The 25,508-nt window shown below is 55.5% G+C and overlaps 2 protein-coding genes across 7 annotated transcripts in view; both read left to right on the forward strand.

Moving 5' to 3' along the window:
* ST3GAL3 (ST3 beta-galactoside alpha-2,3-sialyltransferase 3) overlaps window positions 1-13,335 on the forward strand; it is a 232,937-nt gene extending 219,602 nt beyond the window's left edge. For 3 of the 6 annotated variants that reach the window (XM_079946031.1, XM_079946033.1, XM_079946032.1), the window contains 3 exons: window positions 6,620-6,766; window positions 6,945-7,091; window positions 12,286-13,335. In XM_079946031.1, coding sequence (XP_079802157.1) covers window positions 6,620-6,766; window positions 6,945-7,091; window positions 12,286-12,375 — 384 coding nt within the window. In that variant the 3' untranslated portion in view covers window positions 12,376-13,335. The remainder of the gene's footprint in view (window positions 1-6,619; window positions 6,767-6,944; window positions 7,092-12,285) is intronic. The other 3 variants (XM_079946035.1, XM_079946036.1, XM_079946034.1) reach the window with 2 other exon arrangements.
* A 4,911-nt stretch (window positions 13,336-18,246) lies between these two features.
* ARTN (artemin) lies at window positions 18,247-21,347 on the forward strand (the record flags this gene model as incomplete). The annotated part of the gene is made up of 3 exons (XM_079946100.1): window positions 18,247-18,306; window positions 18,600-18,744; window positions 18,818-21,347. 3 exons carry the CDS (start codon window positions 18,247-18,249, stop codon window positions 19,282-19,284), a joined length of 672 nt encoding a protein of 223 aa, XP_079802226.1. The 3' UTR covers window positions 19,285-21,347.
* Between the last annotated feature and the right edge of the window lie 4,161 nt (window positions 21,348-25,508).

Here is a 25,508-nt window from a genome sequence, read left to right on the forward strand (position 1 = left end):
TCTCAACCACTGCGCCACCAGGGAAGCCCCCGAAAGCAAATTTTTTTAAGTTAATTTTTACTGGAGTATAGTTGCTTTATAATGTTGTGTTAGTTTCTACTGTACAGCAAAGTGAATCAGCTATATCCCCTCTTTTTTGGATTTCCTTCCCATTTAGGTCATTGCAGAGCACTGAGTAGAGTTCCCTGTGCTGTACAGTAGTTTCTCATTAGTTGTCTATTTTATACATAGTATCAATAGTGTATATATGTCAATGCCAACCTCCCAATTCATCCCCCCCACCCCCCGCCCAGACCAGATGTTCTTAAAGGTCTCTTTTTGTATGATGGTAATCAATGTTTTGAGGGTTATTTGTTGTCTGAAATATTATAGAATATATTTGTACAGAAAGTAAATAGCTTATATATAACAGAGACTCATGTATTTGTTGATTGGTTAATCCAGGTTAATGATTAGTTCTGAAATATTTTGTACATCTGTAAATAGCTCTCTTTTCAAGCTCTACTTCATTTTACTTATAGTTTCCTTAGTATGTCACCTTGCTCTTCCTCCCATTTTAAGTTTTATGCATGTGAACATTTGGGGGTATGTCTTCTATGTATATATTTTACATAAGTATAGCAGATGCTTTAAACCTCTTTTTGGCTCTTTCTTATATCATAATAATTATACCGTGTATTGAGATATTTGTACACAGCCCTGTCTTTCCTCCTGGGTTATAAACTCCTTTTGAGTAAGGAAAAAAAAAAAGACCGGCACTCAATGCTCCTGACAAGCTGTCTCAGTGGGTGGTGGAAAGCCTCTGAAGATGTTAGCCCTGAGAGTGTCAAGATCAGATTTGTGCGGAATTGAAGGAAGGCACGATGGAGGCAAGGAGGTCTGGTGGCTCCTGGAGTGACCCCAGTGAGCTGGTGACCTGTCCTCAGGCAGTAGCAGCGAGGAGGGGTGGTGGTGTAGGCAGGAGTGACCACACCTGCCCTTACTCCTGGCTGCAGAAAGCCAGCCACGGTCAGGCTCTCCACTCCCAGACCTCTCATCTCGGCAGGCAGACTGCTTCTCCCCCCACAGAGAAGGAGGAAGAGGCTGCAGGAGAAGCAGCCTGCAAGGGCGCAGGCAAGCACTGTGGGAGCCCGGCTGGGCAGGTACTTCTTCCCAGATGCTTTCCCCCGTTGCTCCTGGCTGTTCTGACAAGAGCAGAACGAGTTGCATCAGCAGGAGGCCAGCGGCTCCACGCAGATGAGCTGGGTCCAGGCTGGACTGAGGCAGGGACATTCCGGGAGGAGGGATTCAACCAAGCATGCGGCCCACAGGTGGCCTTGAGGAGAGCTTTGGCCACTCCAGGCCGGCGTCATTGGCTGGCTTTACAGGCCTCTGTGCTGTGTCCTGTGGGTCAGGGACACGAGATGTGCGAGGCCTTGGGCCGCTTGGATAGGCCTCTGGAACAGGGCTGTGTTCTGGTGGCAGGCTTGGCAGTGTCACCCAGCAGTAGGAAGGCCTCCAACATCCACTGCCCTCCTGCAGGGCACCCAGGGACAAAGCTGGCCCCCGTCTGAGCGTGTGTATAGTCTGTGAACTGGCCTGTGTGTGGCCTCTAACATGGCTGGCCACACCCTCTGCTTCACTCTCGGCTTCTGTGACGCTCAGAATCATAACAGACAAGATTTATTGAGCCCCTGCCATGTGCCAGACATGGGGCCGGATGCTGTAAAATGCACAGCTCTTCATTTAATCGTCACGGCTGTCTGGGCAGTGGGCCTGACGCCCCCGTTATGTGCGAGGAACTTGAGGCCTGAAGAAGTCCTGTGACACGCCCTGGTTGCACAGATGCGGAACCTGGATGTGGACGTGGGTTTCCCAGACTCCGAGGCCCACAGTCTCCCGTGGCATCACACCCTCCCTGCGTCTCCTCATCGCTCTTACTGTTGGTTCTCAGTCTCCTCCGCAGGCTCCGCTGCTCTCACCGACCCCTTCAGTGTTGGTGTCTATAAGGTTCTCCTCTCTTCCTGCCCCACACAGAGATTCTCAATCTCAAGTCGCCAAATGCCCTCGCTTCCAGGGACCCTGCTCCCTTTGGCAGTGGTGTGCGGCGTGTTGTGTGTGTGTACCTGTGTATGATTTTTCTGAGACGGGGAGCCATGGCTTTTATTTGAGAGACAGGCTGCAGTTGTGTTTACTTAGTATTTGTCTGACACAGTGATGCCCCAGCCAGATCCTGGTCTTCCTGTTCCTCCTTTCCCTGGGATTCCTGAGGAGGCCCTGCACCAGGACGGTGACAGGTGGGAAAAATAAAATAGCGGTGCCGGGTCCCAGTGCCCTAATGCAGGCTCTCTGAGACTTGAGTCCCAAGCATAAGACTCGTTCCCACCCCGTCCCAATCTTGCTCTCTGCCCGAAGGTGGTAGGAGCTTCAGCGCTCTTAGAACAGGTGAGCAGAGCAGGGACCGGAATGCCGGGCCTGCTCCAGGGAGGCAAGCTCTGCCTTGGCGTACCCGCTGCTGCCTGGGCACAAGGAGCCAGAAGGAGCTGTATGTGTACCTGTGACTTTGCATTTCCTACTAGTAAACGTGACACACGTCTCCTCAAATCCAAGAAGTCACATGAGTTGTTTCCCCTCCTGGGAAAGAGTAAAGATGGGAAGAGAGGCAGAAGCCTCCGCTCCACCCTGGAGCGTTTGTCAGCTTCTCAAAGGGGCTTGAGATCGTGAGCTACTTTCCTACCGTTTCACATGGTGGTTACATATGGGACCCTTAAGCACACGGGATAAGCCAAGAGGTGTTGTCTCAGAGAGGGAATCTTGTGTCACAGAAAGACCCAGGCTCTGAAGTTGAATCCAGCTCAGATTCTCCCCAGCTGTGTGTGCCTCGGGGCAAGGCCCCTCGCCTCTCTGAGCCTCAGTCCCCTCTGTGAAACAGGATGCAGGGCACCAACCGGAGTGACCCCTAACTCACCTCAGCGCTTCTGGCGGGGAGAAGGGAGGCCCCAACCATCCTTGACTAGCCCCCCAGACCTCCCGAGGTGGGAACAGCAGTGCTGATAATAAATGGTGTGGCAGAAAGAACACCCATCCTGGCATCACGACGTTGGGTTTGCATCTTGGTACGGACTCTTACGTGACCTTGAACCCGTTGCTTCATCTTGGGTCCCGTACCTGTGAAGTGGGTGAAAGTTGAAGAGACATAAATAATATCTATGAAAACCAGCCTGTAGCCTGCACACCCCCAGCTGTGCCATTGCTGCCTCTCCGTCCCTTCCCGAGCAGCCCCTGCCCTTCCTCCTCTTCGGGGGTATGTGGGCAGGCGTGGGCAGGGACCCGGCGCTGTAGGGTGCGGGGAGGATGCTGGGGCCTGCTGGGCTCTGGAGAAGGGACGGGGGCTGTGCTTTGCTCAGCACAGGCTGGTACCTGCCATTCCTTTGAGTACACACCTGATCCTCCCAGGAGGGGCTTCTCCCCAGTTCTGCATAAGATCTTGGCCATTTCTCCACCGTTCCCTTTCCTGCTGGGTCTCACTGTCCCGACCTTTACCCCCTTACACGCACACACTTCTGGACACAGAGGGAGGCACAGGAGGAAGCCGGTCTGGGGTCTGCTGTCTCGTCTCACTGGGGCTGAGACCCAGCGAAGTTGGCCCTAAAGGCCCATCCTTTGAGCTGACGCTTGGAGGACGGATAGAATTTGCCCGAGAGAGAGGTGTTGCCAGAGACGGGGAGATGTGAGGAGCGGGTGGCTGGAGCAGACAGTCCATTGAAGGCCGCAGAAGACAAGCCTGAAGAGATGCTGAGGGCAGTGGAGGAGCCGGGATGGAGTTCATGTCCCCTTACACACCCGCGCCCGGTGCTGCGCTGCTGGGCCACAGAAGTGAATCAGATGTGAGCCCCTGCCCTGGGGCTAATGGCGGTGGTGATAGGAGCTGACCAGTGACTGTGAGCTGGGCACTCAGCCTGAATTATCTCATTGAGTTCTCACAACACAAGATAAATACCCTTAGTATCCCTGGTTTATCCATAGGGAAATGATAGTTTTCTTGCCCAAGGCCTCCACACAGTTGAGTGACCAGAGCTGAGTTTGGATCTGGGCCCAAGGATCTTCTGTCTTAGTCAGCTCATGTTGCTATAACAAAATACCACAGACTGGGTGGCTTATGAACAACAGACATTTGTTTTTCACAGTTCTGGAGGCTGGAAGGCCAGGATCATGGCACTGGCAGACTTGGTGTTTGGTGAGGGCTTCCTGGTTCATAAATCATTATGTCCTCACTTGGTGGAAGGAGCGAGGGATCTCTTGGGCCTCTTTTGTAAGGGCGCTGATCCCATTCTCGAGGGCTTCACCCTCAGGACCTAATCACTTCTCAAAGGCCCACCTCCTAATACCGTCACCTTGGGCATTAGGTGTTCAACATAAATGAATTGGGGGGCGGGGATGGGCCACAAACTTTCAAAGCATAGCAGATCTTTTTTTATATACATTTATTTTATTTATTTATTTTTGGCTGCGTTGGGTCTTCATTGTCGTGCACGGGCTTTCTCTGGTTGCGGTGAGCAGGGGCTACTCTGTGTTGCAGTGCGTGGGCTTCTCACAGCGGTGGCTTCGGTCGCAGAGCATGGGCTCTAGACATGCAGGCTTCAGTAGTTGCAGCACGCAGCCTCAGTACTTGTGGCTCATGGACTCCAGAGCGCAGGCTCAGTAGTTGTGGTGCACGGGCTTAGTTGCTCTGCAGCATGTGGGATCTTCCCGGACCAGGGCTCAAACCCGTGTCCCCTGCATTGGCAGGAGGATTCTCAACCACTGTGCCACCAGGGAAGCCCCTATAGCAGATCTTAACTCCATATTTTATCACCTCCCAAAGGTTAGAGGTCATTTCTACCTTGGGATGAAGGTATTCAGGAAAGACATGAGAAAGGAGAAGATGCTGAGTCTTAAGAAAGAAGTAGGGTGGATCAGGTGGGTGGAGGCGGGGAGACCATTAGAGACAGAAGGAGCAGCATCAGCAAAAGAATGGAGGCACGAATCAGCAGATGCGGACTTAAGATGGGCTGAAATGAAAACTGGAGCAGCAGGCAGCATTACTGGCTAAAAATCTCTGATCTCCTGTGGGCAGTGGTGATGTGATCTGGTTTGTATACAGAAAGATCATTCTGGCAGAGAGCAGAAAGTGGTTTGGGAGGCAGAAGTGGCCCATTCTGGGCACTCATTTTGGGTGAATTGAACTCAACAATTATTTTGTACTTTTCCAGTCACTCTACTGGGCTCTGGGGGCGGTTAGTGGCCAACAAGACAGACACTGGACATGGCCTCATTATAACAGTCCATTTGAAAGATGATGAGACCTGGACTTTAGGTGGTAGCGGTGGGCTTGGGAAGAAAGGATGGATCCGTGGGATTCTATAGAAAATAGAATCGAAATGACCCAGATGACCAGTAGGACAGTATGAGCTGGAGAGACGAAGAGGGATGCAAAGTCGATTCCCAGGCTTCTGGTTTGGAAGATGGAGTGGACAGCAGAGGTTAGGGAACACAGAAGGAGGAGCAGATCTGGGGGAACCAGAAACAACTGAGATGTCCAGCAACAGAGGGGTTGCTTACATAGGCTATGGGACATCCCTGGGACATCTCTCCAGCCTACAGGGTTGGTTTGTGACTTTCTCCAGCAGTACTCAGGAGCCCAGCTGTAAGGGTGGGAAAGGTGGATGTATGGGTTGATCTAAGTTCATGGTTCCCCTGGGCTAGGACAATAGAATGACAAGGGGCAGGGAGTTGAGAGTGCTCACGAGAGAGTGGCTGAAGCGATATACTCAAGGGACTAGACCAGGGAGGGCTCGTGTACTGAACAGAAAGGCAGGGCTGGGAACTAGAGGAAGGGAGAGAGGTAGAAGGAGAGGAATTTGTGGCCCTGGAGTGGACCCTGGGGTGTCAGGCTTGTTTCAGAGCTGATGCCTTTCCCATCCGGTACTGAGATCCCTCAGGGAAGAATCATCCCATTCTGCAATTAAAGAACTGAAGCCTAGAGAGCTTGTCACCTGCCCAAGGTCACCCAGCTCCATCGGTGGCAGAACTGGGGTTGGAGTGCTGTTTTCTGCTCTGCCATACGAGCTCACATTCTGTCTTTATTTTTCAGGTTCACTTTAGAACAGTTGACTGAGAGCGAGGAAATTCAGCAGAAGGGAAAAGAGGCGAGCCCAGCAGAGCAGATAGGAGAGAGAGGGCAGGCTCCTCCTGGGCCCCTCAGTAGCGGCGAAGGGGAGGGGTACTGCTGGGCCGTTGGGTCCTCCTCGTGGCCCAAGACCCACCCCCCCGCCCAAGGTCAGAGCAGCACAGCCCAGTGCCCCACGCCCTGTGCCCCGCCCTGCAGCTCACTTGGTATCCTCCATCCACACTGGCCCCACCGTGTGCTCGCTGTGCCCTACCGTGTACCTTGTCTCTGCCACACATCCTGTGTCCCCAGCACCCACCAGGTCGTCCGTCCTCCAGCCGTGTTTGTTCCCCATGCCCCAGGCTCCCTGTATATACCTTATGCCCCCCACCTTGTTTCTCATTAGCCTGTACACACTTTGGGTCCCCACCACTCACCCAGTCCCATCACAAGCTGTGTGCCCGCTCATGCCCACTTGTGCTGTGTCTACAGAGCGCGTCAGATGGCTTCTGGAAATCTGTGGCCACTCGGGTGCCCAAGGAACCCCCTGAGATTCGCATCCTCAACCCATATTTCATCCAGGAAGCCGCCTTCACCCTCATCGGACTGCCTTTCAACAACGGCCTCATGGGCCGCGGGGTGAGATGTCTGGATCCTGGGAGAGGGAGAAGGGGACCTGGGCCAGAGGTGCCCTGGGAAGGAAGGACAGGGCGGCAGGGTGGGGACAGAGGATTCAGTTCTCAGGAGCAGAGCTCAGCTCTGGAGAGCTTCGCTGAGGGTCTCCGCCTCACTCGGAACCCCCTTGCCCTCCATCCAGAACATCCCGACCCTCGGCAGTGTGGCAGTGACCATGGCACTACACGGCTGCGATGAGGTGGCAGTTGCAGGCTTCGGCTACGACATGAGCACACCCAATGCGCCCCTGCACTACTATGAGACCGTGCGCATGGCAGCCATCAAAGAGGTGCAGGGCTGGGCGGGGGGCAGCCCCTGGGCAGGACGAGGGAGGGCTAAGTGCCAGCAGGAAGGACAGCCTCTGACCGCGCGTGTACAAACGAACGGCCGAGGGACGAGCCAGCTTCGGGTCTGGCTGCTCAGAGCTCCCTGGAAGGCATCCATCCCGGCCCGCAAGCCTCTGCCCACCAAGCGCCCTTCTCCCTGAACTTCCCCTCCCTGGCCCTCTCCTTGTCCTGGTCCAGCCCCTGCCTCCTCCCTGCTGCTCCCCAGCCACCACATGCCCATCTTGGAGCAAGCTCACAGCCCTCCTCTCTGCTTCGATTCTCCTCTTCCCTCAGAGGACCTCCTCACCCCCTCAAACAACCCACAGACGTTACCTCTCCGTGCCAGGATGCCCCCATACCTCCTCCACCCTTCCCCATGGCCAAGCACTAAAGCTTTCTAGCACCCAGAGCTGCTTCCCGGGTGATTCATATGTTCAGGTACCTTAAGTTCTCCCAGTCAGCTAGCCTCTCCCGGCACCTGTCCCTTCACAGCAAGAGCCCACGTGGAAAATCCAAGCGCCTCTTATAGCACCCTTCGCTTATACCGCTCATCTCCCGCTGCTCCCAGCCTGGACCCTGGGCATCTGGAGCTTGTGCTTTGAGCAGCTTCTCTACTCCTGCATCTGGGTGGCGAGGGTTCTTAGTGTCAATCTCCCGGAGTCCGAGCAGACTCATGGTTCAGCCAGCGCTCGTCCCTGCTCATCAGTCTCTCACATGCCCATCTCCAACCCCACTGCACTGTTCAGGCCTTATGCTCCCCAAAGCTCCCTCCCTCCCTCCCCTCCTCCACCCCCTCCACCGTGAGAAAACTGGAGAAAACTGCAGCCCCAGGGGTGCTCTGCCCCTTCGCCCTCCTCACTCCCACTCACCCTTCACCCCTCGCAGCCGGGCTTCCCCCTTCACCTGACATGCCTCCCACCAAGTTCACCAGTGACTCAAGGCTGCTGAGTCCAAGGGACACGCATCAGTCAGTCCCGTCGTTTCTGATCGCTCTGAAACACTTTCTGTGTTGACCGGCCCTTCCTGAGACGCTCTCCTGCTTGGACCCTTGAGTCGGTCATTTCAGTGCTGCTCCTGTTTCCCTCGCCAGGCTCTCTCATTCTCTTCCTCCGTGTCCTGGATTTCGGTGCGTCCCTTAAGAGTCAGCATTAGCTCGGGCTCCATCCTAGAAGTCTTCTCTTCTCACTCCACATGTTTCCCAGGAGATTCACATCCCCATCCTTGGCTTCCGTTCCCATCCATATTGTCTTAGGCTTTTTGGGTTCATTCAGTCGGGCTCGAGTAATTTCGAGTTATTTCAAGGAAATGAGAGAGACTTGGGAATCTCTTGAGAAGCCAGAAATAGCCTTACAGCTGGGCCTCCTGTTGCCTGGAATGGGGTTCAGGAGTGGAAATCTCATCTTGGGTCCGGGAGAGCCCCTGACCTGTCTCAGCCCCTCAGCAGTGGCTCCAGCCCTGCCTCATTTTCACCAGGACCCTGGTGGTCTCTCTGTCTCTGCCTCTCTTCACATATCTTCCTGCTGCTTCATCCCCTGCCAGCACCCACTGCAAACTGCTCTCACTGCTTTTACCTGCCCCCTGGCTTCTGTTTACTCCTATGTTTGGTCTCTTGCATTTTCCTTTTATATATACTGTATGTAAAAGTTTTAGGCAGGAGGTGAGAGGCCGCAGACGTAGGCAGTAGCCGGATCACGAAGGGCTTTCTCTGCCACGGTAAGGAGCGTGGACGTTGCTCTGAAGGCAGGAGGGAGCTATGGACCAGTTTTAGGCTGTAGATTAGCATGCAGTCGGGTCAGTGTGGCTGCAGCATGACCTAGAGGGTTCCAGGCAAGAACAGAAACCAGTTGGGACACTGTCTCAGCAGTCTAGGCAAGAGATGAAGGATCCTGCACTGGAACTGTTCAGTGCTGATGGGAAGACAGAGGTAAGAAACGGTTAGGATTTTCAATCAGCAAGGCCTGGAGGTGGCCTCCATGCAGGAATGAGGTGGAAGGACACCACCTTCCCTGAGGTGCCCTAGTGGAGGCTGTTCCCTTTCTGCCACCTGCCACATCTCAGTTGTCAGGCCATTGCCCCCGCCCCCCTTCCTCATCCTGTAGAACCGTCTGGCTCTGAGGCTCACGGCATCTGCTGCACCACCTCCACGAGGAGTGCTGAGTGCTGGCCTGGGTTCAGAGCCTGGCTCTGTACCTTCCTTTCCTTATCAATACAAGGGGTAATGTTAGGCCTGGGAAAGAGTCGCTGTGATGACGTATAGAAGAGGCCTGGCCATGATACGCGCCCATACGTGTTAGCCACTGCTATTAATATTAATTTTTTCACCCCTACTTACTCTTGTTACCTCTCAGCACCCTAGGGAAGTCACTGAAATGCTGTTGCTTGGATGTAGGGTCCCTGTTGTCACATCAAGGTGTCTTCAGAAGGCAAGTGAACCATTCTGTGCCCTGGCCCCACCGTTGCTTCACCTCCACCTGACTGATCAGTCCATTCTCCAGGCCCAGTGAGAGCCTGGGGATGTGAAGACAGTGGGGCGAGGACTGAATGCCGGCGGGCTATGTGAGGGGTGTCAGAGGCGTTCATAAAGGAGGAGAGGACTTCCCTGGCGGTCCAGTGGTTAAGACTGCACACTTCCAATGAAGGGGGCGCTGGTTTGATCCCTGGTCGGGGAACTAAGATCCCACATGCTGCGCAGCACACCCAAAAAATTAAAACAAAACAAAAAACATAAAGGAGGAGAGAGAGTAGAGAAGGGTTAGAAGTCGCAGGGTTGGGGAATTCTCTGGCAGTCCAGCGGTTAGGACTCTGTGCTTTCACTGCTGACTAATATCCTGTAAGCTGTGCGGCGTGGCCAAAAAAAAAAAAGAAGATGCAGGGTCGTGGAGACCAAAGGAGGGAGTGCCTACAATGTCCAGCACTGCAAGGAAGTCCCGGGAGATGTGTGCTGAGAAGTGGCCGTCAGATGTACCAGCCCCGAGGGACTGGGCAGGAGCCAGAGAGTGAAGTGGGCTCACACGAGAGTCTGCCATGGGAGGGAAATCTGGGCTGGAAATGAGGATCTGGGGGTCGTGAGCACAGCTGCTTGTTCAGATCCAGGGGAGGCACGGATGAGGTTTCCCAGGGAGATGACAGAGGAGGACGTGCGATGGTCAGGGCAGAACCCTGGGGGCACAGAGATAAAGATGGGAAAAGAGCTGTGAGAAGGAAGGCTCCTCTGCGAGCGTGGTCTCTGCATCCAGAGTCAGGGGTCCTGGTGAGGCTCCCAGAATCCTGCCGCAGCCCAGGGACAATGCAGGCGGCGTAGCGAGGAGAGCACTGTAGGCTCCTGCGCTGTGTGCGCCGGGGAGAGATTGGGAAAAGAGCGCCAGAGAGGCGGTGTTGCCTGGTCCAAGAGAGAGATGCGTCCAGGCAGACTTTTTTGTTTACTCTGTTATTACGAACTTTGTCAAACACCTTCAAAGTATAGAGAGTAAAATACTGCACTCCCACGTACCGTCACTCCCTCCCCCAGGTATCAGCATGCGGCCAGTGTTGCTCAATCTGCTCTTCCTCCCATGCCTCCGCTCCCCGCTGGTTATTGGGAAAGAAGTCTCAGACATCGTATCATTCCAGTCATAAACATTTCAGTAAATTTCTCTAAAAGATAAGGACGATTTTTTTCAATATTATACCATTATCGCACCTGGAAATTTAACAGTAATTCCTTGATATCATCAGATATCCAGTCCTCTGCTGACCTTTCAACCCTCAGGGACTCCCAGTGGGTGTTCTTGAAACTGACCCATCAGATTGGTTACTTCTTCCTGGGGAGTGATGCAGGCATGGGTTAAGTAAAGAGCTGTATGAGTTTCTGTGCTCTTTTGGATCCTGGCCCCGCCATTCTTCCATGCCTGCATTTTCTTACCTGGAAAATCTAATTTCATTCAACACATATGTCTTGAGCACCTACTCTGTGCCAATCAGTCCCTGCCTTCAAAGACAGACAGTGAGCCAGATGTCTGAATCTTCAAGGAATGAGGGTGAGTCACCCGGTGGTCTGAGACACGGACGGGCAGTTTGCAGACGGCTGAGGAGAATGCCAGGAGTCAAAGAGGTTCAAGGGAGTACACAGGGACAGTTGTGTAGATGCAGCAGCGAAGAGTGAGGAAGAGCCTGCCCCTCCAGGCACCATGAGTGTGGGTGTGCGGGAAGAAAGAGCATGTCTGGGGGATGCTGTCCTTGGGGGCAGCCAGGTTTGTGGTTAGCACAGGAAGTTGAAGGGGGTGTTCAAAGGAGACGAATATAGGAGATTTTGCCCAAGTTTCAGACTGAAAAGATTTGGAAGGTTGGAGGAGGTTGACTGGGTCAGATAAGGACCAGATAAGAGCTGTTAAGTTCTCCACACCGGTGTATAGTGGCTGTGAACATCGTAGGGTGAGCCTCAGTGCTGACGGATGCAACAGAGCGGTCAGCTGTGTCCAAACTGTGACAAGGCCATTGGCTTTCGTCGTTCCTCTATTCATTCAATCCTGTTTCATTCTTTGAGAGACTCAGTCATCACAGCTTCCTGGTGAGAGCACTGGGGAAAGGAGAGAACCTGAGCCTGGGTGCAGTCTTCTGCAGGAAAGCCCTGGAAGGCAGCGTCTTCCCTGCAATTTTCATATTAACCGTAAGATGAGCCTCTGGCCCCCTGGCTCCTCTGGTCTGAGAGGCAGGATTTCATTAGCTGCCCCCAGGCCTGGAGAGTGGATTGCAGCAGGCCAGAGAATGACTAAGCCGCCCCACACGGTTCCCTTTCCAGCAGGGCCCAAGCCCAGGCCTGGGCCGGACCTAAGTGACTCACATTGCCTGACCTCAGGGTGCCTAGGACCTAGGGGCCTGGAGAAGCCGCCAGGCAAGGACAGGTGGAAGGAGTGAGAACAAGGTTGGAAAGCCTACATGTCTAAGACTTGGAAGAAGTTAAGAGGCCGGGGAAAGGGGTTAGAAGGTTATTTCCTCCAGGTCCTGGGAAGGGAGGAGGGTGAGCTGTGGCACCTCTAGGGCAGACCTCCCACAGTCAGAGCATCGGAGGGCGGTGGTCGGAAGAGGGCGTGGAGCCCTGGGAACCTGCGTTCTAGCAGGGCCCCATCCCAGCAGCCACCTGGGCTGCCCAGCTGACCACTGCTCCATCTTCCCTTTCAGTCCTGGACGCACAACATTCAGCGAGAGAAAGAGTTTCTGCGGAAGCTGGTGAAAGCGCATGTCATAACTGACCTAACCAGTGGCATCTGAGGTGGACCCAGCACGCGGCCACAGAAGTCCAGCCACCGCCACCTGCCACTTCATTGGCCTCAGTCTGGCTCTGCCTGAGAGGTGTGGGAGCCTTCAGACCCAGAGAAGGACAGTGCCAAGTGGCCCCAGGGGTGGTGAGGCCTTGGTGGGGCAGCCAGAGTTGTGTCTGCTCAGAGCCCAGCCTCAGAGACCAGCACTAGGCCTCACTCTCAGCCTGGGTCCTTGAAGCCAGAGGGCCAGGAGGCCACTGGCCATGCCCAGCGGGCCCAGCATGCAGGAGGCGGACATTAGGCAGCAAGGCTGCTGCCAGAATCATTTCTCCAATCAGTGTTCAGTGTATTATCATTTTGTGAAGTTGGGGTGGGGGGAGGGTAGGGATAATTTATTTTTCAATAAGGTTGGAGATGTCAAGTTTGGTCTACTGACCGTGCAGAAGACCCACTAAAGGGCCCCTCAGGCAGTGGTACCAATGGGCTCCCTGTAGAGTGGGAGTGCCAGGACTAGCCTGTGCCCTGCTCTGGGGCTACAGGGAGATGGGCAGGATCTCAGGCCAGCCCCTTCTGGCTCATGACACTGTTTGGCCTTTCTTGGGGAGCAGATGAGATAGTCCCACTCAGCAGCCCCCAGCTGTCCCACAGAGAAACGCTGGAGCCATCCTTTAAGCCAACAAGACGCCCCTGGGCTTGAGTGGAGAGAACTTCAGAGCTCGGGCGGTGAGGCCTGGCCCAACCTGATGGGCATGCCCCTCCCCCCCCAGCTGCAGCCGACCCAGAGGACAGCGCCCCAGGCCTGGGGTGACAACGTGGCAGCTGTTCTGGGTTTCAGCAGTGAGACTGCCAGGTCCTTGGGTTCTGCCTTTAGCCTGGACCAGAGGGAAGCGAGGCTCAAGGACCTCACCCAGGCTGTGGCAGGCATCCTGAGCAGCCATCATGGAAGCAATAAAGCTCTGCCCTGAACCTGGCCTCCTCTTGCTTCCTCTGACTTTCCTGGAAGAAACGGGAACCTGGGGCCTCAGCAAGTATGCTAAACCCAAGGGCCATCTCTCCAGCCCTCCTGGGTCCCTTTCACTTCTCATGTTAGCTACAGGACCTGGGTAGCCACCTAGGGGCCTTCTGGAGCCTCTCCTGTCCTATAGCCGTCCTGCACCCTCTTTGCCTTAAGAGAGGCAGTCTAGGGGCATCAGGACATGCCCCAGAATCTACCCTGCTGCCTCCTACAGGAGCCAGAGTTCAGGGGATTGAAGCACCACCCCGTGCACAGTGCCACTGGGTCACCACAGCCCCAGCACTACAGGGACAGAGGTTCCTGCAAGCACAGGAAAGTTGCACGGCCGGGCCCCCAGCACACAGACCTAAACCACTCCTGGCAGCTCCACTGAGCCCTGGAAAGACACGCCCTCCCCCTTAGCACACAGGCACCCGGTCTCCCCTCAGGACCCCTCTTTCTGCACAGAACAGGAAGGCACAGCCCATCTCTAGGCCCCCTCTGGCAAACATTATTTTATTATTTTTTAAAAAATTTATTTTATTATTATTATTTTTTAAAATTTTATTTATTTATTTTTGCGGTACGCGGGCCTCTCACTGTTGTGGCCTCTCCCGTTGCGGAGCACAGGCTCCGATGCGCAGGCTCAGCGGCCATGGCTCATGGGCCCAGCCACTCCGCGGCATGTGGGATCCTCCCGGACCAGGCCACGAACCCGTGTCCCCTGCATCAGCAGGCGGACTCTCAACCACTGCGCCACCAGGGACGCCCTATTTTATTATTATTATTTTATTTTTATTTATTTTTGTCTGAGTTGGGTCTTTGTTGCTGCGTGTGGGCTTTTCTCTAGTTGCGGCGAATGGGGCTACTCTTTGTTGCGGTGTGCGGGCTTCTCACTGTGGTGGCTTCTCTTGTTGCAGAGCACGGGCTCTAGGCGTGTGGGCTCAGTAGTTGTGGCTCGCGGGCTTAGCTGCTCCGCTGCATATGGGATCTTCCCGGACCAGGGCTCGAACCCATGTCCCCTGCATTGGTCTTAACCACTGCGCCACCAGGGAAGCCCCTCTGGCAAACATTAGAAAGGACATCCCAACCTTACCCCCTAGAGCCCTGGAATCTGCTCTGTCCCTTCCCCAGCATTCCCAGGCAGGCCTGAGAAAGGCCAACGCACTCCTGCCCCGGAGGCCATAGGCCTGGGAGTGAGCTTCCTGCCAGAGCTGCCACGTGGCAACAGGTGGGGCTGCCTGGCCCCGTCACCTCTTACCTGACATCCCAATCCAAGTGCCATTCCCTCTGACTTCCCACGTGCCCCTCTACTGCTGCGCTTTGTGCTCAGACAGAAGCCTCCTCAGCCGAGGGGAAAGTGCGGCTCTGACGGAGGGACAGGGAGACCCAGAAACTCCCTTCGATTCTGCTGTAAACAAGGCCACTGTGATGCAAACTCCAGTGCTTCCTGTGTCCTACGTGAATGGCGCCCCCTGGAGTTGTGCAGGGCATAGGCTGCATGCCAGCAAGCAGCAGCCCTGGCTGATAAAGCCCTGGGGCAGAACCCACCCCCCGGGGCAGCCAGCTTGGGGAGGCAGCAGAACACAGAGCTGCTCACCGCCTGGCCTCCTGTCCCACAGGGGTCCTGCCGAGCCTGGGAAAGTCTGGCTTCTAGTCCCCACGACTGCACATCACCTGCCCTCCCAAAAGCTGCGGTTCTCCACCCGGCCATACACCAGAGTCACCTGTGCAGATGTGGAAAACTGCACATGCCCATTCTGATTCAGGTCTGGGGTGAGGCCCAGACTCAGGTAGTTTTAAAAGGCCCACAGGTGGTTCAGACGCACAGCCAGGGTGCAGCTGGCCCACACATGTTCCCTGAGCACTGTCAGCTTCACCCACGGCTTCCAGATGTCAGTTGGTCAACGATTCCCAAATTACCATCTCCAGCCCAGTTCTCTTCGCTTTGCTCCAGGCTACGAACTCAGTCACTTCCTGAACATCTCCACTGGGATAATCCACAGGGCCCTCCAGCCCCGCACGTCCAACACTGAACTGATGAGCTCCTGCCCCCAACCTACCCCTCCTTCAGGAGCCCCAGCTGCCAGAATGCAGCCCCTCCTCCCGGTCACCCAGGCCAAAGGCATGCCATCCTACTTCCTCACCCCATCCAATCAGGCACCAACTGAGTTTTCAAAAAGATGTGTTCCTGAAAGAGCGCACAAGGCCCCGCACTCTCCCCACAACTCAGCTTCAGAATCCTCTCTCCCCCAGCAGCCTCCTGACTACCTCCAAACCACCCTCCCCACCACAGCCAGAGCCAGCCGCTGACATGCACGTTGGATCACACCATTCTCCTGCCTGAAACCCTTCAGTGGTCCCCAGTACCACTGGGATGAAGTCCAGACTCCCTGTTAGGACACACAGGATCTGGCCTTTCCTTACCTCTATCCATGTTACCCATCCAACCTCCATCCCACCCACCAGCCGAACTGCCATAATTAGGCATCTGAAATACCAGCCTCCAGCTCCCACCTCAAGCCTCAGTGCAAACGTTCCTCCGCCGGGACCCTCCCCTTCTTCAGCCCCTGGCACCCACTCCTACCAGCACCGCTGTGCCAGGCTGAGCAGCGGTGTTTGCAGGTGTGTCTGTACTCCAAGCCCCAGGCGGCAGCGGAGAGAAGCGGCAGCGGAGGGGAGCGGCGGCGCCGCAGGAGCCGGGTCAGACCGTGAAAGCCCCAGCGCAGTCAGTGCCTCTCGGACTCAAAGAATGCAGTGGGTCTGTTGGGAGACGAAACTAGCGGTGGATCAGAGAGAGCATCTAGTGCAGAGCGGCCAGCCAGGACGGCGGGAACCCGAAGGCCGGTGGGCCAAGGCAGGGACCGGCCTGTCCCCTCCCTCTCCCGCCCTCTGCCCGGCCTCCCAACTCCCTACTCCCAGTGTCTACAAACTTCGAACACTCAGTGTCCATGCCGCTGCGCCGCCTGGGTTCTCCACTCTGTCCTGGGTGGCCCTTCCCAGCCTCTCCACCCCACCCCACCTCGGGGGACCTAGTGGAGCCAGGGGGACCAGATTCCAGAGGGTGGAATGGCCAGGTGAGCCCTGAAAGGTGGGGCGGGGCGGGGGGTGCTCGGGCCCCACCCCAGGATCCGGTGACGCCGGGGCTGGAATTTGACACCGGACAGCGGCGGGCATGAGGCTGCTGAGGGATGGAGTTGGGCCCAGCCCCCAGACACGGTCCACGGGCTCCACCACCAGCAGGTCCCTGGGGTCCCAGCCCTCGCTGTGTCCCAGACCCAGAGCCCTGCACTTGCGGTAAGCCGACCTGTTTGCCCACCTCTCGTCCCAGCCCAGGGGCTAGAGGGAGCGGCCAGGGTCGTCCCCCTCCACTCCTTTCTTACATCCTCCCTCTCCTGGGCCTGCTGCGCAGCTCTCCGCCCCTCCCAGCCCCCCGCAGTCCCTCTTGTCGCTTGTTGGACTGTGCTAGCCCTGCTGGCCCGCTGTAACGTGAGGCTTCCGCTGCTGCTACAGGGCTCAGACCAGCTGCCAAGCTTTTGGCTAAAAGGGGCACTGCCAGGTGCACAGCCCTGGGCATGAGCCTTTCGAGCTGCAGGGGAAAGCCCAGCACTGGTCCCAGGAAAGGTGCCTAGGAGAACACAACACAGAACCCCCGTGGTGAGTATCGGGGGCTGGTAGATGGGGAGGAAAGGCAAGGGCTGGAGGACCAAGTGGCCCCAGATTGCCGGGAGGGATACGTAGGGCCTGAGCTGCCTATGTCCCAAGAGACCTGCTCCTGGGCTCCCCCTAGTGCAGGGGGCCTTAACCCTGCCTTGCCGGGCTTTCCCTCCATCAGTGAGAACAGTCACTAGCCTGGCTCCTCAGGCCCGTATTCCGTTAGCCGAGCACACCTGGCCCTGGAGGACCTCACCAGGGAGGACTGGCCCACAGGTATGCAGACATTCTGTGTGCTCGGGGGTCGGGGTGGAGGTGACTGCTGGGACCAAAGAGCAGGCCAGCTAGTGAGGGCTCATGAGGCTCCAGAGAGGTGTTTGGGAGTGCCAGGCAATGTGGGTTCACAAAACCTGGTGGGACTCCGAAAGCCTAGCTGGGCTCAGGAAGGATGGTTCGTGGGGGAAACTTCTAGGAGCAGGGCCAGGCTGCCAGATCCAGGGGAAACTGGAAGGGGTACAGACCTGGACCAGCTCTCAGGGTGGCTAAGCTCTCAGAGACCAGTCTCGTGTAGAAGCAACTCCAGGGAGTTGCTGGGGCCTGAGTCTAGCTGAAGGTAGGGGAAAAGCCCACCCCCAGTTTGAGTCCACAGGCTTGGCAAATGCTACCCCCTGGTGGCCATAGGGAGCCATGGCCCAGGCCTCATGTTCCTAGAGGGCTCATCACCCTCCACCATCTGCTGGGTGGGCAGCACAGGCTGAAGCCTGGGCCTCACTATCATCAGATAACTCAGGTCAACCAGCAAGCACCCTAATTTTCCCCCAGGCCACAACTTCCTCCTCTGTGGCATGGAGAGAGGGCTCTCTGTGAGATCAAGGAAGGTCCCCTTCCCCGCACGGCTGCGTGGGTCTACCCTCGTGACCTTAGATAATTGCTGAGCTTCTCCGAGCCTTGTTTGCTCATCTGGAGAATGGGGATAACACCATTTACCTCATGGAGTTGTGAGGTCTGAAAGAGGGAACAGGTGCAAAGCACCACGAAATAGGTTCTCCATGCAGCCACTTCTGCTGGGTTGAGCCCAGCTGCCCAAGCCCCTTGTCCCTCATCTGGAGAAGCTGAAGTGGAGAGATGACCTGCTCAAAGGATAGCTCATCTCTCAATGTTCCAAGCTGCCTCAAGAGGAGGGTGGGGGAACAGGTCAACTACGGCTGATGGGAGTTCCTGGTGTTGACAGAGATGGAGCCTGGACGTGGAAGCCCTTCTGTGCTGCCCCTCTGGCCCCGGCCTAGGCGGCAGGTGAGTGGTTCTCCCAGTAACTCCCACCTGGTATGGAAGAAGGGTGGCTTGACTAGGGAGGGAGAGCAGGGCTCCCTGGGCAGGCGTCAGAAGTAGGTGGGGGAATGGTCAGGGAGGGGCCAGGAGGAAGGAGGAAGGTCAATGCCCTCCGGTGGTGATTCCTTACCCGGGCTCCCCGGGACAGCTGATCCATTATCCTCCAACCCGAGCCCTTCCATCCGGCCCCAGCCCCTCCCTGCGCCCACCAGGGTTTCCTCCTACCCCCTGAGGCTCCACCTCGTCTCTCCGAGCAGCCTGCCCTGTGGCCTACCCTGGCCGCTCTGGCCCTGCTGAGCAGCATCGCCGAGGGCGAGGCCTCCCTGGGCCCCGCGCCCAGCAGCCCGGTCCCCCGAGAAGGCCCCGCGCCGGCCCCGGCGCCCCCCGCGGGCCCCCTGCCTGGTAGGTGAGAGGGCGAGGGCGCGGGGCGGGGCGGCCTGGCCGGGGACCCGCGCGTGACTGCGTCTCGTTCCAGGGGGCCGCGCGGCCGGTCTGTGCGGCGGAAGAGCCCGGCGGCTGCCGCCCCCGCCGCCCGCGCCCTCGCCCTCGCCCGCTGCCCCCCGAGGGCCCCGCGCTGCGCGGGCTGGGGGCCAGGGCGGCCGCGGGAGCCGGGGGAGCCGCGCGCGGGCCGCGGGGGCGCGGGGCTGCCGCCTGCGCTCTCAGCTGGTGCCGGTGCGCGCGCTCGGCTTGGGCCACCACTCCGACGAGCTGGTGCGTTTCCGCTTCTGCAGCGGCTCCTGCCGCCGCGCGCGCTCCCCGCATGACCTCAGTCTGGCCAGCCTGCTGGGCGCCGGGGCCCTGCGGCCGCCCCCCGGCCCGCGGCCCGTCAGCCAGCCCTGCTGCCGACCCACGCGCTACGAGGCCGTCTCCTTCATGGACGTCAACAGCACCTGGAGGACCGTGGACCGCCTCTCGGCCACTGCCTGCGGCTGTCTGGGCTGAGGGCTCACTCCGAGGGTGTGCAGACGCACCCTTACCTGTGGGTTTAACTGCCTGGGACCGGCCAGGGGCCTTGGCCGGAGACGGAGGCTTCAGCCGGGTGAGTGACGGACATCAGCCCTGCGGAGATAGAGGCACGACTGACCGGCGGCCCCAGGGCTCTCACCCTGCCGGCCTCAGCCCCGCAGACCCCAGAAACCTCAGCTGTGGAGACCCGAGGACCCACTGCGCGCAGACGCTGGCAGTGACCAGGCCATGGACCCAGGACTCCTCCTCTGGAGAACCCAGATGTGTCAGGTCGCAGCCTCAGCCCAGGCCTGGGGGGACAGATCTGGAGACACGTTGCAGTTGTGTTGCTGAAGTGCCTGTGCTGGAGTGGGCCTTGGACTCACTCGTGGGAGCTGGACCCCTATTTATTACTTCTAAGTTATTTATTTCTGTGGTTTGTCAGATCCTTTGCTGGGCTGTGGGGGCCGGATGGAGGTCACTCCCTGACCATCCCACTCACAGCTTCAGGCGCACTCAGCAGTCATAGGCCTGGCCCGGGACTGCTTGTGCCCACCCAGCAGCTCTGGGAAACGAGGGGCATGGAACACAGGCAGAGTGAGTGACAAAGGTGTGTTCACCAGTCCCAACAGGCCAGCCAACTCACAACCCGTGCACAGTCCCCAGCGGTTGGAGCCTGGGGTTACTGGTGGAGAAAGCCATACCCTTGAGACCTCTGGCATGCTGCGAGCCTTGTTTCATGGTGAAGATGCAGAAAACCATATACATTGCCCCGCCCCACTGTCACTGATCAGAGTCCAGGCCACCCTGACAGGTGCATATACTGCCTGTGCTTGCAGATGGCCCAGCACGGGGAGCTCACTACCCACATTCCGTGAAACAGCCCAAGTCAAGTGATGAAGAGGCTGAGGGCGGGGAAGAGGGTGCAGTGGGAGGCTGGTCTGGGGGGATGAAGCACAGAGCATCATGGGGATAAGAAAGCAGGAAAAGACTGAGGGTGCCTAGAGAGACCTGCATCTTGGGTAATGAACAAGGATAGTCACTTATTCATTCAACAGATATTTATTATTTTATGTCAGATGCTGGGTAGACAGCAGGGATACAGAAGTGAACCCATGATCTCTGCTCTTAAGCTTAAACCATGAGAGACAGACAATAAATAATTTACATAAATAATATTTAAATTCAGTTTGGCAAACAGTATGAAAAGGACAAGAAGCTAACAGGTACACACTCTCATCTGGAAGGAAGAAGCAGTTAATGCTGACCCTGGCCTTCCACACTGTCCCCAAGTCATAGCTAAGAAGTCAGTGCAATCCCTCTGAGCTTCTGTGTGTGTCCTGTGAAAACTTGTTTCCTGGGCCCAATGAATTTGTCCTACATGATTTTTTTCTTTGCAAATAAGATCAGGATATGTGTTTGGACGCATGCTGGGTCTGAGGAACCATGGGACATCCAGAGGGGTTGTCAGGAGGCAATGGGCTGTACTGGTCTGGAGCTGAGGAGGCAGGTCTGGGCTGGAGATTGATTTTGGCAGCTGTGAGGACAGAGGCAGTAGCTGCAGCCAGGGGTGCACGAGGCACCATGAGAGTGAGGCAGTTGAGGCTGGGATCCCTCAGGCATTTGACCGCATTAACCAAAATTCCTTCGAGCTGCCTAAGCGCCTGCCCGCTTTGGCACAGGGGCCCCCTTCTCCCAGGCTACAGTGAGGAGCTGGCACGGGCTCTCTGAGGGCTGTATGCATTCCGGGTCGAGGAGGAGAAACAAGTCTGTGCTTCCATTCTTCTGTGTTCGCTGCCCCAGTTCTAGGTGCCCCCAAAACTTTGGTGCTCTCGTGCTGCCCTCAAACACCCCCTTGGCCCTTCTCTCTGCCTCCAAACTGATTCAGGATCTTCAGTCGCCAACCCCCACCTCGAGCCAAAGAAAATGGCAGCAGTGCCAAACAGTTTGGAGACACCTCATGAAGGCCTGGGCCCTGGTCCTGGCTGGGGGTGAAGGGCGCGTTCTGTCAATTCCAGGGTCATTGCGACCAGGGAGCCCCTGCTGGAAAGACTCGAAAGCCTGGCAGAGTTCTCAGACCCTCCAGGCCCTACCCCTTAGTGGACATCTGTGCTCTCAGAGCCACTTACAGGAGATGGGTTGAAGCCACGTCTGACAAGGCTCAGAGAGAGAGCCAGGTCAGAACTCCAGCCAAAGACGCTAGCTCTCAACACTCCCCAGATTGTCAGTCCTTGGGGAGTAGGGTCCCCCCAACTCAAGGCTGCATTCTGGGGCCCAGAGAGATTGTGCCCGACAGCTTACAAAATTGTGGATGAAACAGCAGCTTCTCCAAAAGGAACACATTCCCGCAAGAACTAGTCTCAATCTGCAGCCCACAATGAACCAAATCCCTCTTAAAAATAAGTGAAGCTGTTTTCCTCAAACAAGTTGCAGAGCTCCTCTTCTCTGCCTACAACTTAGCAGAGGTCGCCAGGCACGTGACCTCACCAGGTAGAGCACTTCTGCTCCTCGGGAGCCACAGGTAGCTCTAGAATCTCCTTTTTCTTTGGCTGCACCACAAGGCTTCCAGGATCTTAGTTCCCCAACCTGGGATAGAACCCATGCCCCCTGCAGAGGAAGTGTGGAGTCCTAACCACCGGCCCGCCAGGGTGTTCCCCAGACTCTCCATTTTGACTGTAGTCTGTTTCATATTTGCAAAATGACATTGCCCACTTGAATGATCTTCCCAGAACTAAGGTATGGTCTCCTCCAAAGGGGTATCAAGTCACCACCTCTTGCAAGACAGAAAACTACAGATGACTTTGAAATTACAGTTTTTCCAGCTTCAGGGGTCACCCAAACATCCCTCTAGATTAGTTTCATCCAGGAATCAAGGTTCGGGGATCCATGCGCTCCTCCTGCCCCAGCCAATGGCGTTCCTCCTCTCTTGTCCAGGGACTGCTGCATTTCCCCCAGCTAGAGAGCCCGGAGAGTTCATGTGGACTGGCTGCCTAACCGAGGCCTCATCTTGAAAAGGAAAGGTAGGGTAGAAAGCTGAGAGATCAGAGAAAAGATCTAAGAGAATTTGTGCCATGTGAGATCACTTTTCTTGTTCACAGGGGTGGTGCCTAACCTGTTGTGGAGTTGTACAGTCCTTACGGAAACTGATGAAAGCCAAGGATCCTCCCCACCTCCCACCTCCCACCTCACTGCTGAAAAAAACACCAATGTGTAAATCTGGTGGACAATTTGAGGGAGCCCACAGACTTTCCGAAGCTCATTCAGAGATTCCGTAGGAGTCCATGGCCCTTGGGCTTTCCTGCCCTGTTCTGGGTACTATTATCAATGTCCTCCTGCAGCTAGATTAGTTCCTCTGTCTGCGCTCAGGTTCCCATATCAGGGCTCTCTGTCTCCATTATGTACAAGCCTCCCTATGCTTCATCCTTTTTCTACTGAATGTCTTCTTTCCCTCTGCATTTAAACTCACTTGAATATATCACAGCATAAAAAAATGACACTGTGATTACAAATATATAAATATCTAATCGACTTCCACCTCTCCTTCACTAAAAGAGCTCTTGCTGCGGTCCCCAGTGGCCTCATCATTACTAAACCCACAGGCCACTTCTCAGCCTTTAGTCCTTTGGACTCTCAGGGGCGCCCAACTTTGTCAGCCCTCTTGGAACACCTGTCTTCTCTTGACTCTCTATTCCATACTCTCCTGGATTTTCTCATACCCTGCTCATTCTCAAACTCCTTTTGGGTTCCTTTTCCTTTCTCTGCCTCTTAAGTGTTCGTCAGGGCTCTGATACAGACCTTCCTTCCCCATCTTACTTTCCCTGAGCAATGTCACCAACTCCCATGGTTTCAGTTACCGCCTCCAGGCTAATGATGCGCTCACTGTACCTCCAGCTTAACCTTTCTCCTAAGCTCTGTCTGTATTTCCAATACTTCTGTCTGCACAGCCTCAGAAACCTCAAACTGAACTTACCTGCCCTAGATGTCTTCCATTCATTCCTTCAGATGCTCTCTCCACCCTTCTCTACCTGCTCTAAGCCCCACATCGATGAGCTTCCCTGCTCTCCAGCCTTTAAGCCTCCTCCAGGGTTCCCTCCCAAGTGAGAGGCAACCTCCAACCTCCATCCAGGGACACGAGTCAGAAACTTGGACAACAGCCTAGACTCCCTGAGCTTTGTCACTTCCCTTTTCCATTAGTTCTCAGATCCTTAGATCCTGCAAGCCCATCCCACTTTCTCTCTTCCCAATGCTGTTCTGTTGAAGTCTTCCTAATTGGTGGAATGGTTTATTGCTCATCCTCCTAACTGGTCTCTGTCTCCAGCCTCAACTCCCTCCAGTCATTCTCAGCCCTGTGACCTTTTAACATTAATTGAGCACTAACAGTAGTGCCTTGGGCCAGTTATAGGGATTCTGAGGTCAGCTAGAAAAATGTTCTACCATCAAGGAGACCACAGGTGGAGGTGGAGGTGGGGGAAGGGCTGCCCGTTTGGCAAATAAAAACAGGACATCCAGTTAAACTGGAGTTTCAGAAAGTATGTCTCATGCAATAATTGGGATATACTTATACAAAAAATGTTAATCTGCTATTCAGATTGAACTGGGTGTCCTGGATTTTTTCTAGGTGGGGGTAAACAAGTAAACAGAAAATGCAATCAACCACCCTAAGTCTCCCAGTAGAAGGATGGCTAGGGTACAGTTATGTATGTCAGGGTCGGGGAGGATTCTATACTCATAAAGGGAAAGGAATCATTTCTACCCAGATGGAAGGGGCAGAAGAGCCAGGAAAGTCCTTGTGAAGGAGGCGGTACTTGAACTGGGCCTTGAAAAATGAAATATTTGCACAAGGTGGATAAGGGGCATTGGGCCTGTACTGGTTGTCCTTTATCGCCTTCATGGCTTCTTAGCTCTGAACTCCCCCTTCTCACTGGCCATGCCCTCTCTAGCAGGGTCGGGACTCAGCCTTGGGCAGGAGTGGGAGGTGAGGGCCTCTCCCTTGGGCTCTATCTCAGCCCTAGGACTCTGCTACTCCTGTGTTCTTTAGCGTTCTCTTCGCTTCTTACTAGCCAATCCCTCCTTCCTTCAATCCCCTATTACAGTTTAAGATTTTTATATTAAACTGTCCCTGTGTGCTTACTGTGTGGTTTCTCCTGACGGGTCCTTGTCTGACACACAGCCTTCAGCAGAGGCAGCAGCATGAACAAAGGCAGGGAAGAGCCAGCAATTTCATGTAGAATTGGGGGAGGACCCTCATCAAGACAAAAGTCAGATCATAAAGGCCCCAGAGTGCTACACCAGGGAGCTCGGACTTGGTCTCGGGTAGAGCCACTGAAGGATTTTAGGTGTGATTGCCTAGAGACTTGCTTCAGATGAATTACTGGCTGCTGTATCTAGTTTGGACTGGAAGGGGCAAGGCAGGGGGGCACCAGTTAGACCTGGAGCAGTTAGGGCTGTTCAGGCAACAAATGCTGGTACCTTGACCTAGGGCAGAAGCAGTGCCGAAGGACAGAGAGATGTGAGGCACGATCCACAGGACTCGGTGATGAACTGGCTGTGAGGACCTGATGAGAGGGAGAGTTTCCAGGAGTCCGGCCTGGGTGACTGGTAAGAAATATAGGGGATGGAGTATTTTTAGCCTGTGATGGGGGTAAAGTGTGGGGGAAGTCATAAGTTGGGTTTTGTCTGTGTTCAACTTGAGGTGCCCGTGACACCTTCAGAGGGCAAGGAGGCTGGCAGCAGCTGGGTCTGAGGGTCAGGAACTCAGGACAGTCTGGACCAGAGAGATGTGGGAGTCACAGATCAAAGGCAAGGGAGTGGTGAGATACGCAGGAACAAGAGGAGAAGCAGAGGCTAAGGCCTGGAGACCCAGCATTTAAGGAACAGGGAGAGGAGGAGAGACAAGCCTGTGAAGGAGACCAAAAGGGAGGGACCAGAGTGGTGGAAAAAAACAAAACAGAACAAAGGGAGGGAGTGGTCAAAGGGGCCAAATGCAGCAGAAAAATCAAGTCACATAAGGACTGAAACTGCCCATTGGGTTTTCTGGCAACATGGTGGCCTAGAGACTCAGGCTAAGCTTCTCGCTGAAAACAACTAAAAATACTAGACAAAACATATAGTTTTAAAGATTAATGTGTCCGTGAGCTGGCAAACACATGAGAAATGTTCAGGCATGAATGAGTGAATGGATGGATGGATGAATGAATGCAGGAAACTACAAAAGTAAGCAA

This window comes from Stenella coeruleoalba (genome assembly GCF_951394435.1).
Source record: "Stenella coeruleoalba genome assembly, chromosome: 1".
Lineage (NCBI taxonomy): Eukaryota > Metazoa > Chordata > Mammalia > Artiodactyla > Delphinidae > Stenella > Stenella coeruleoalba.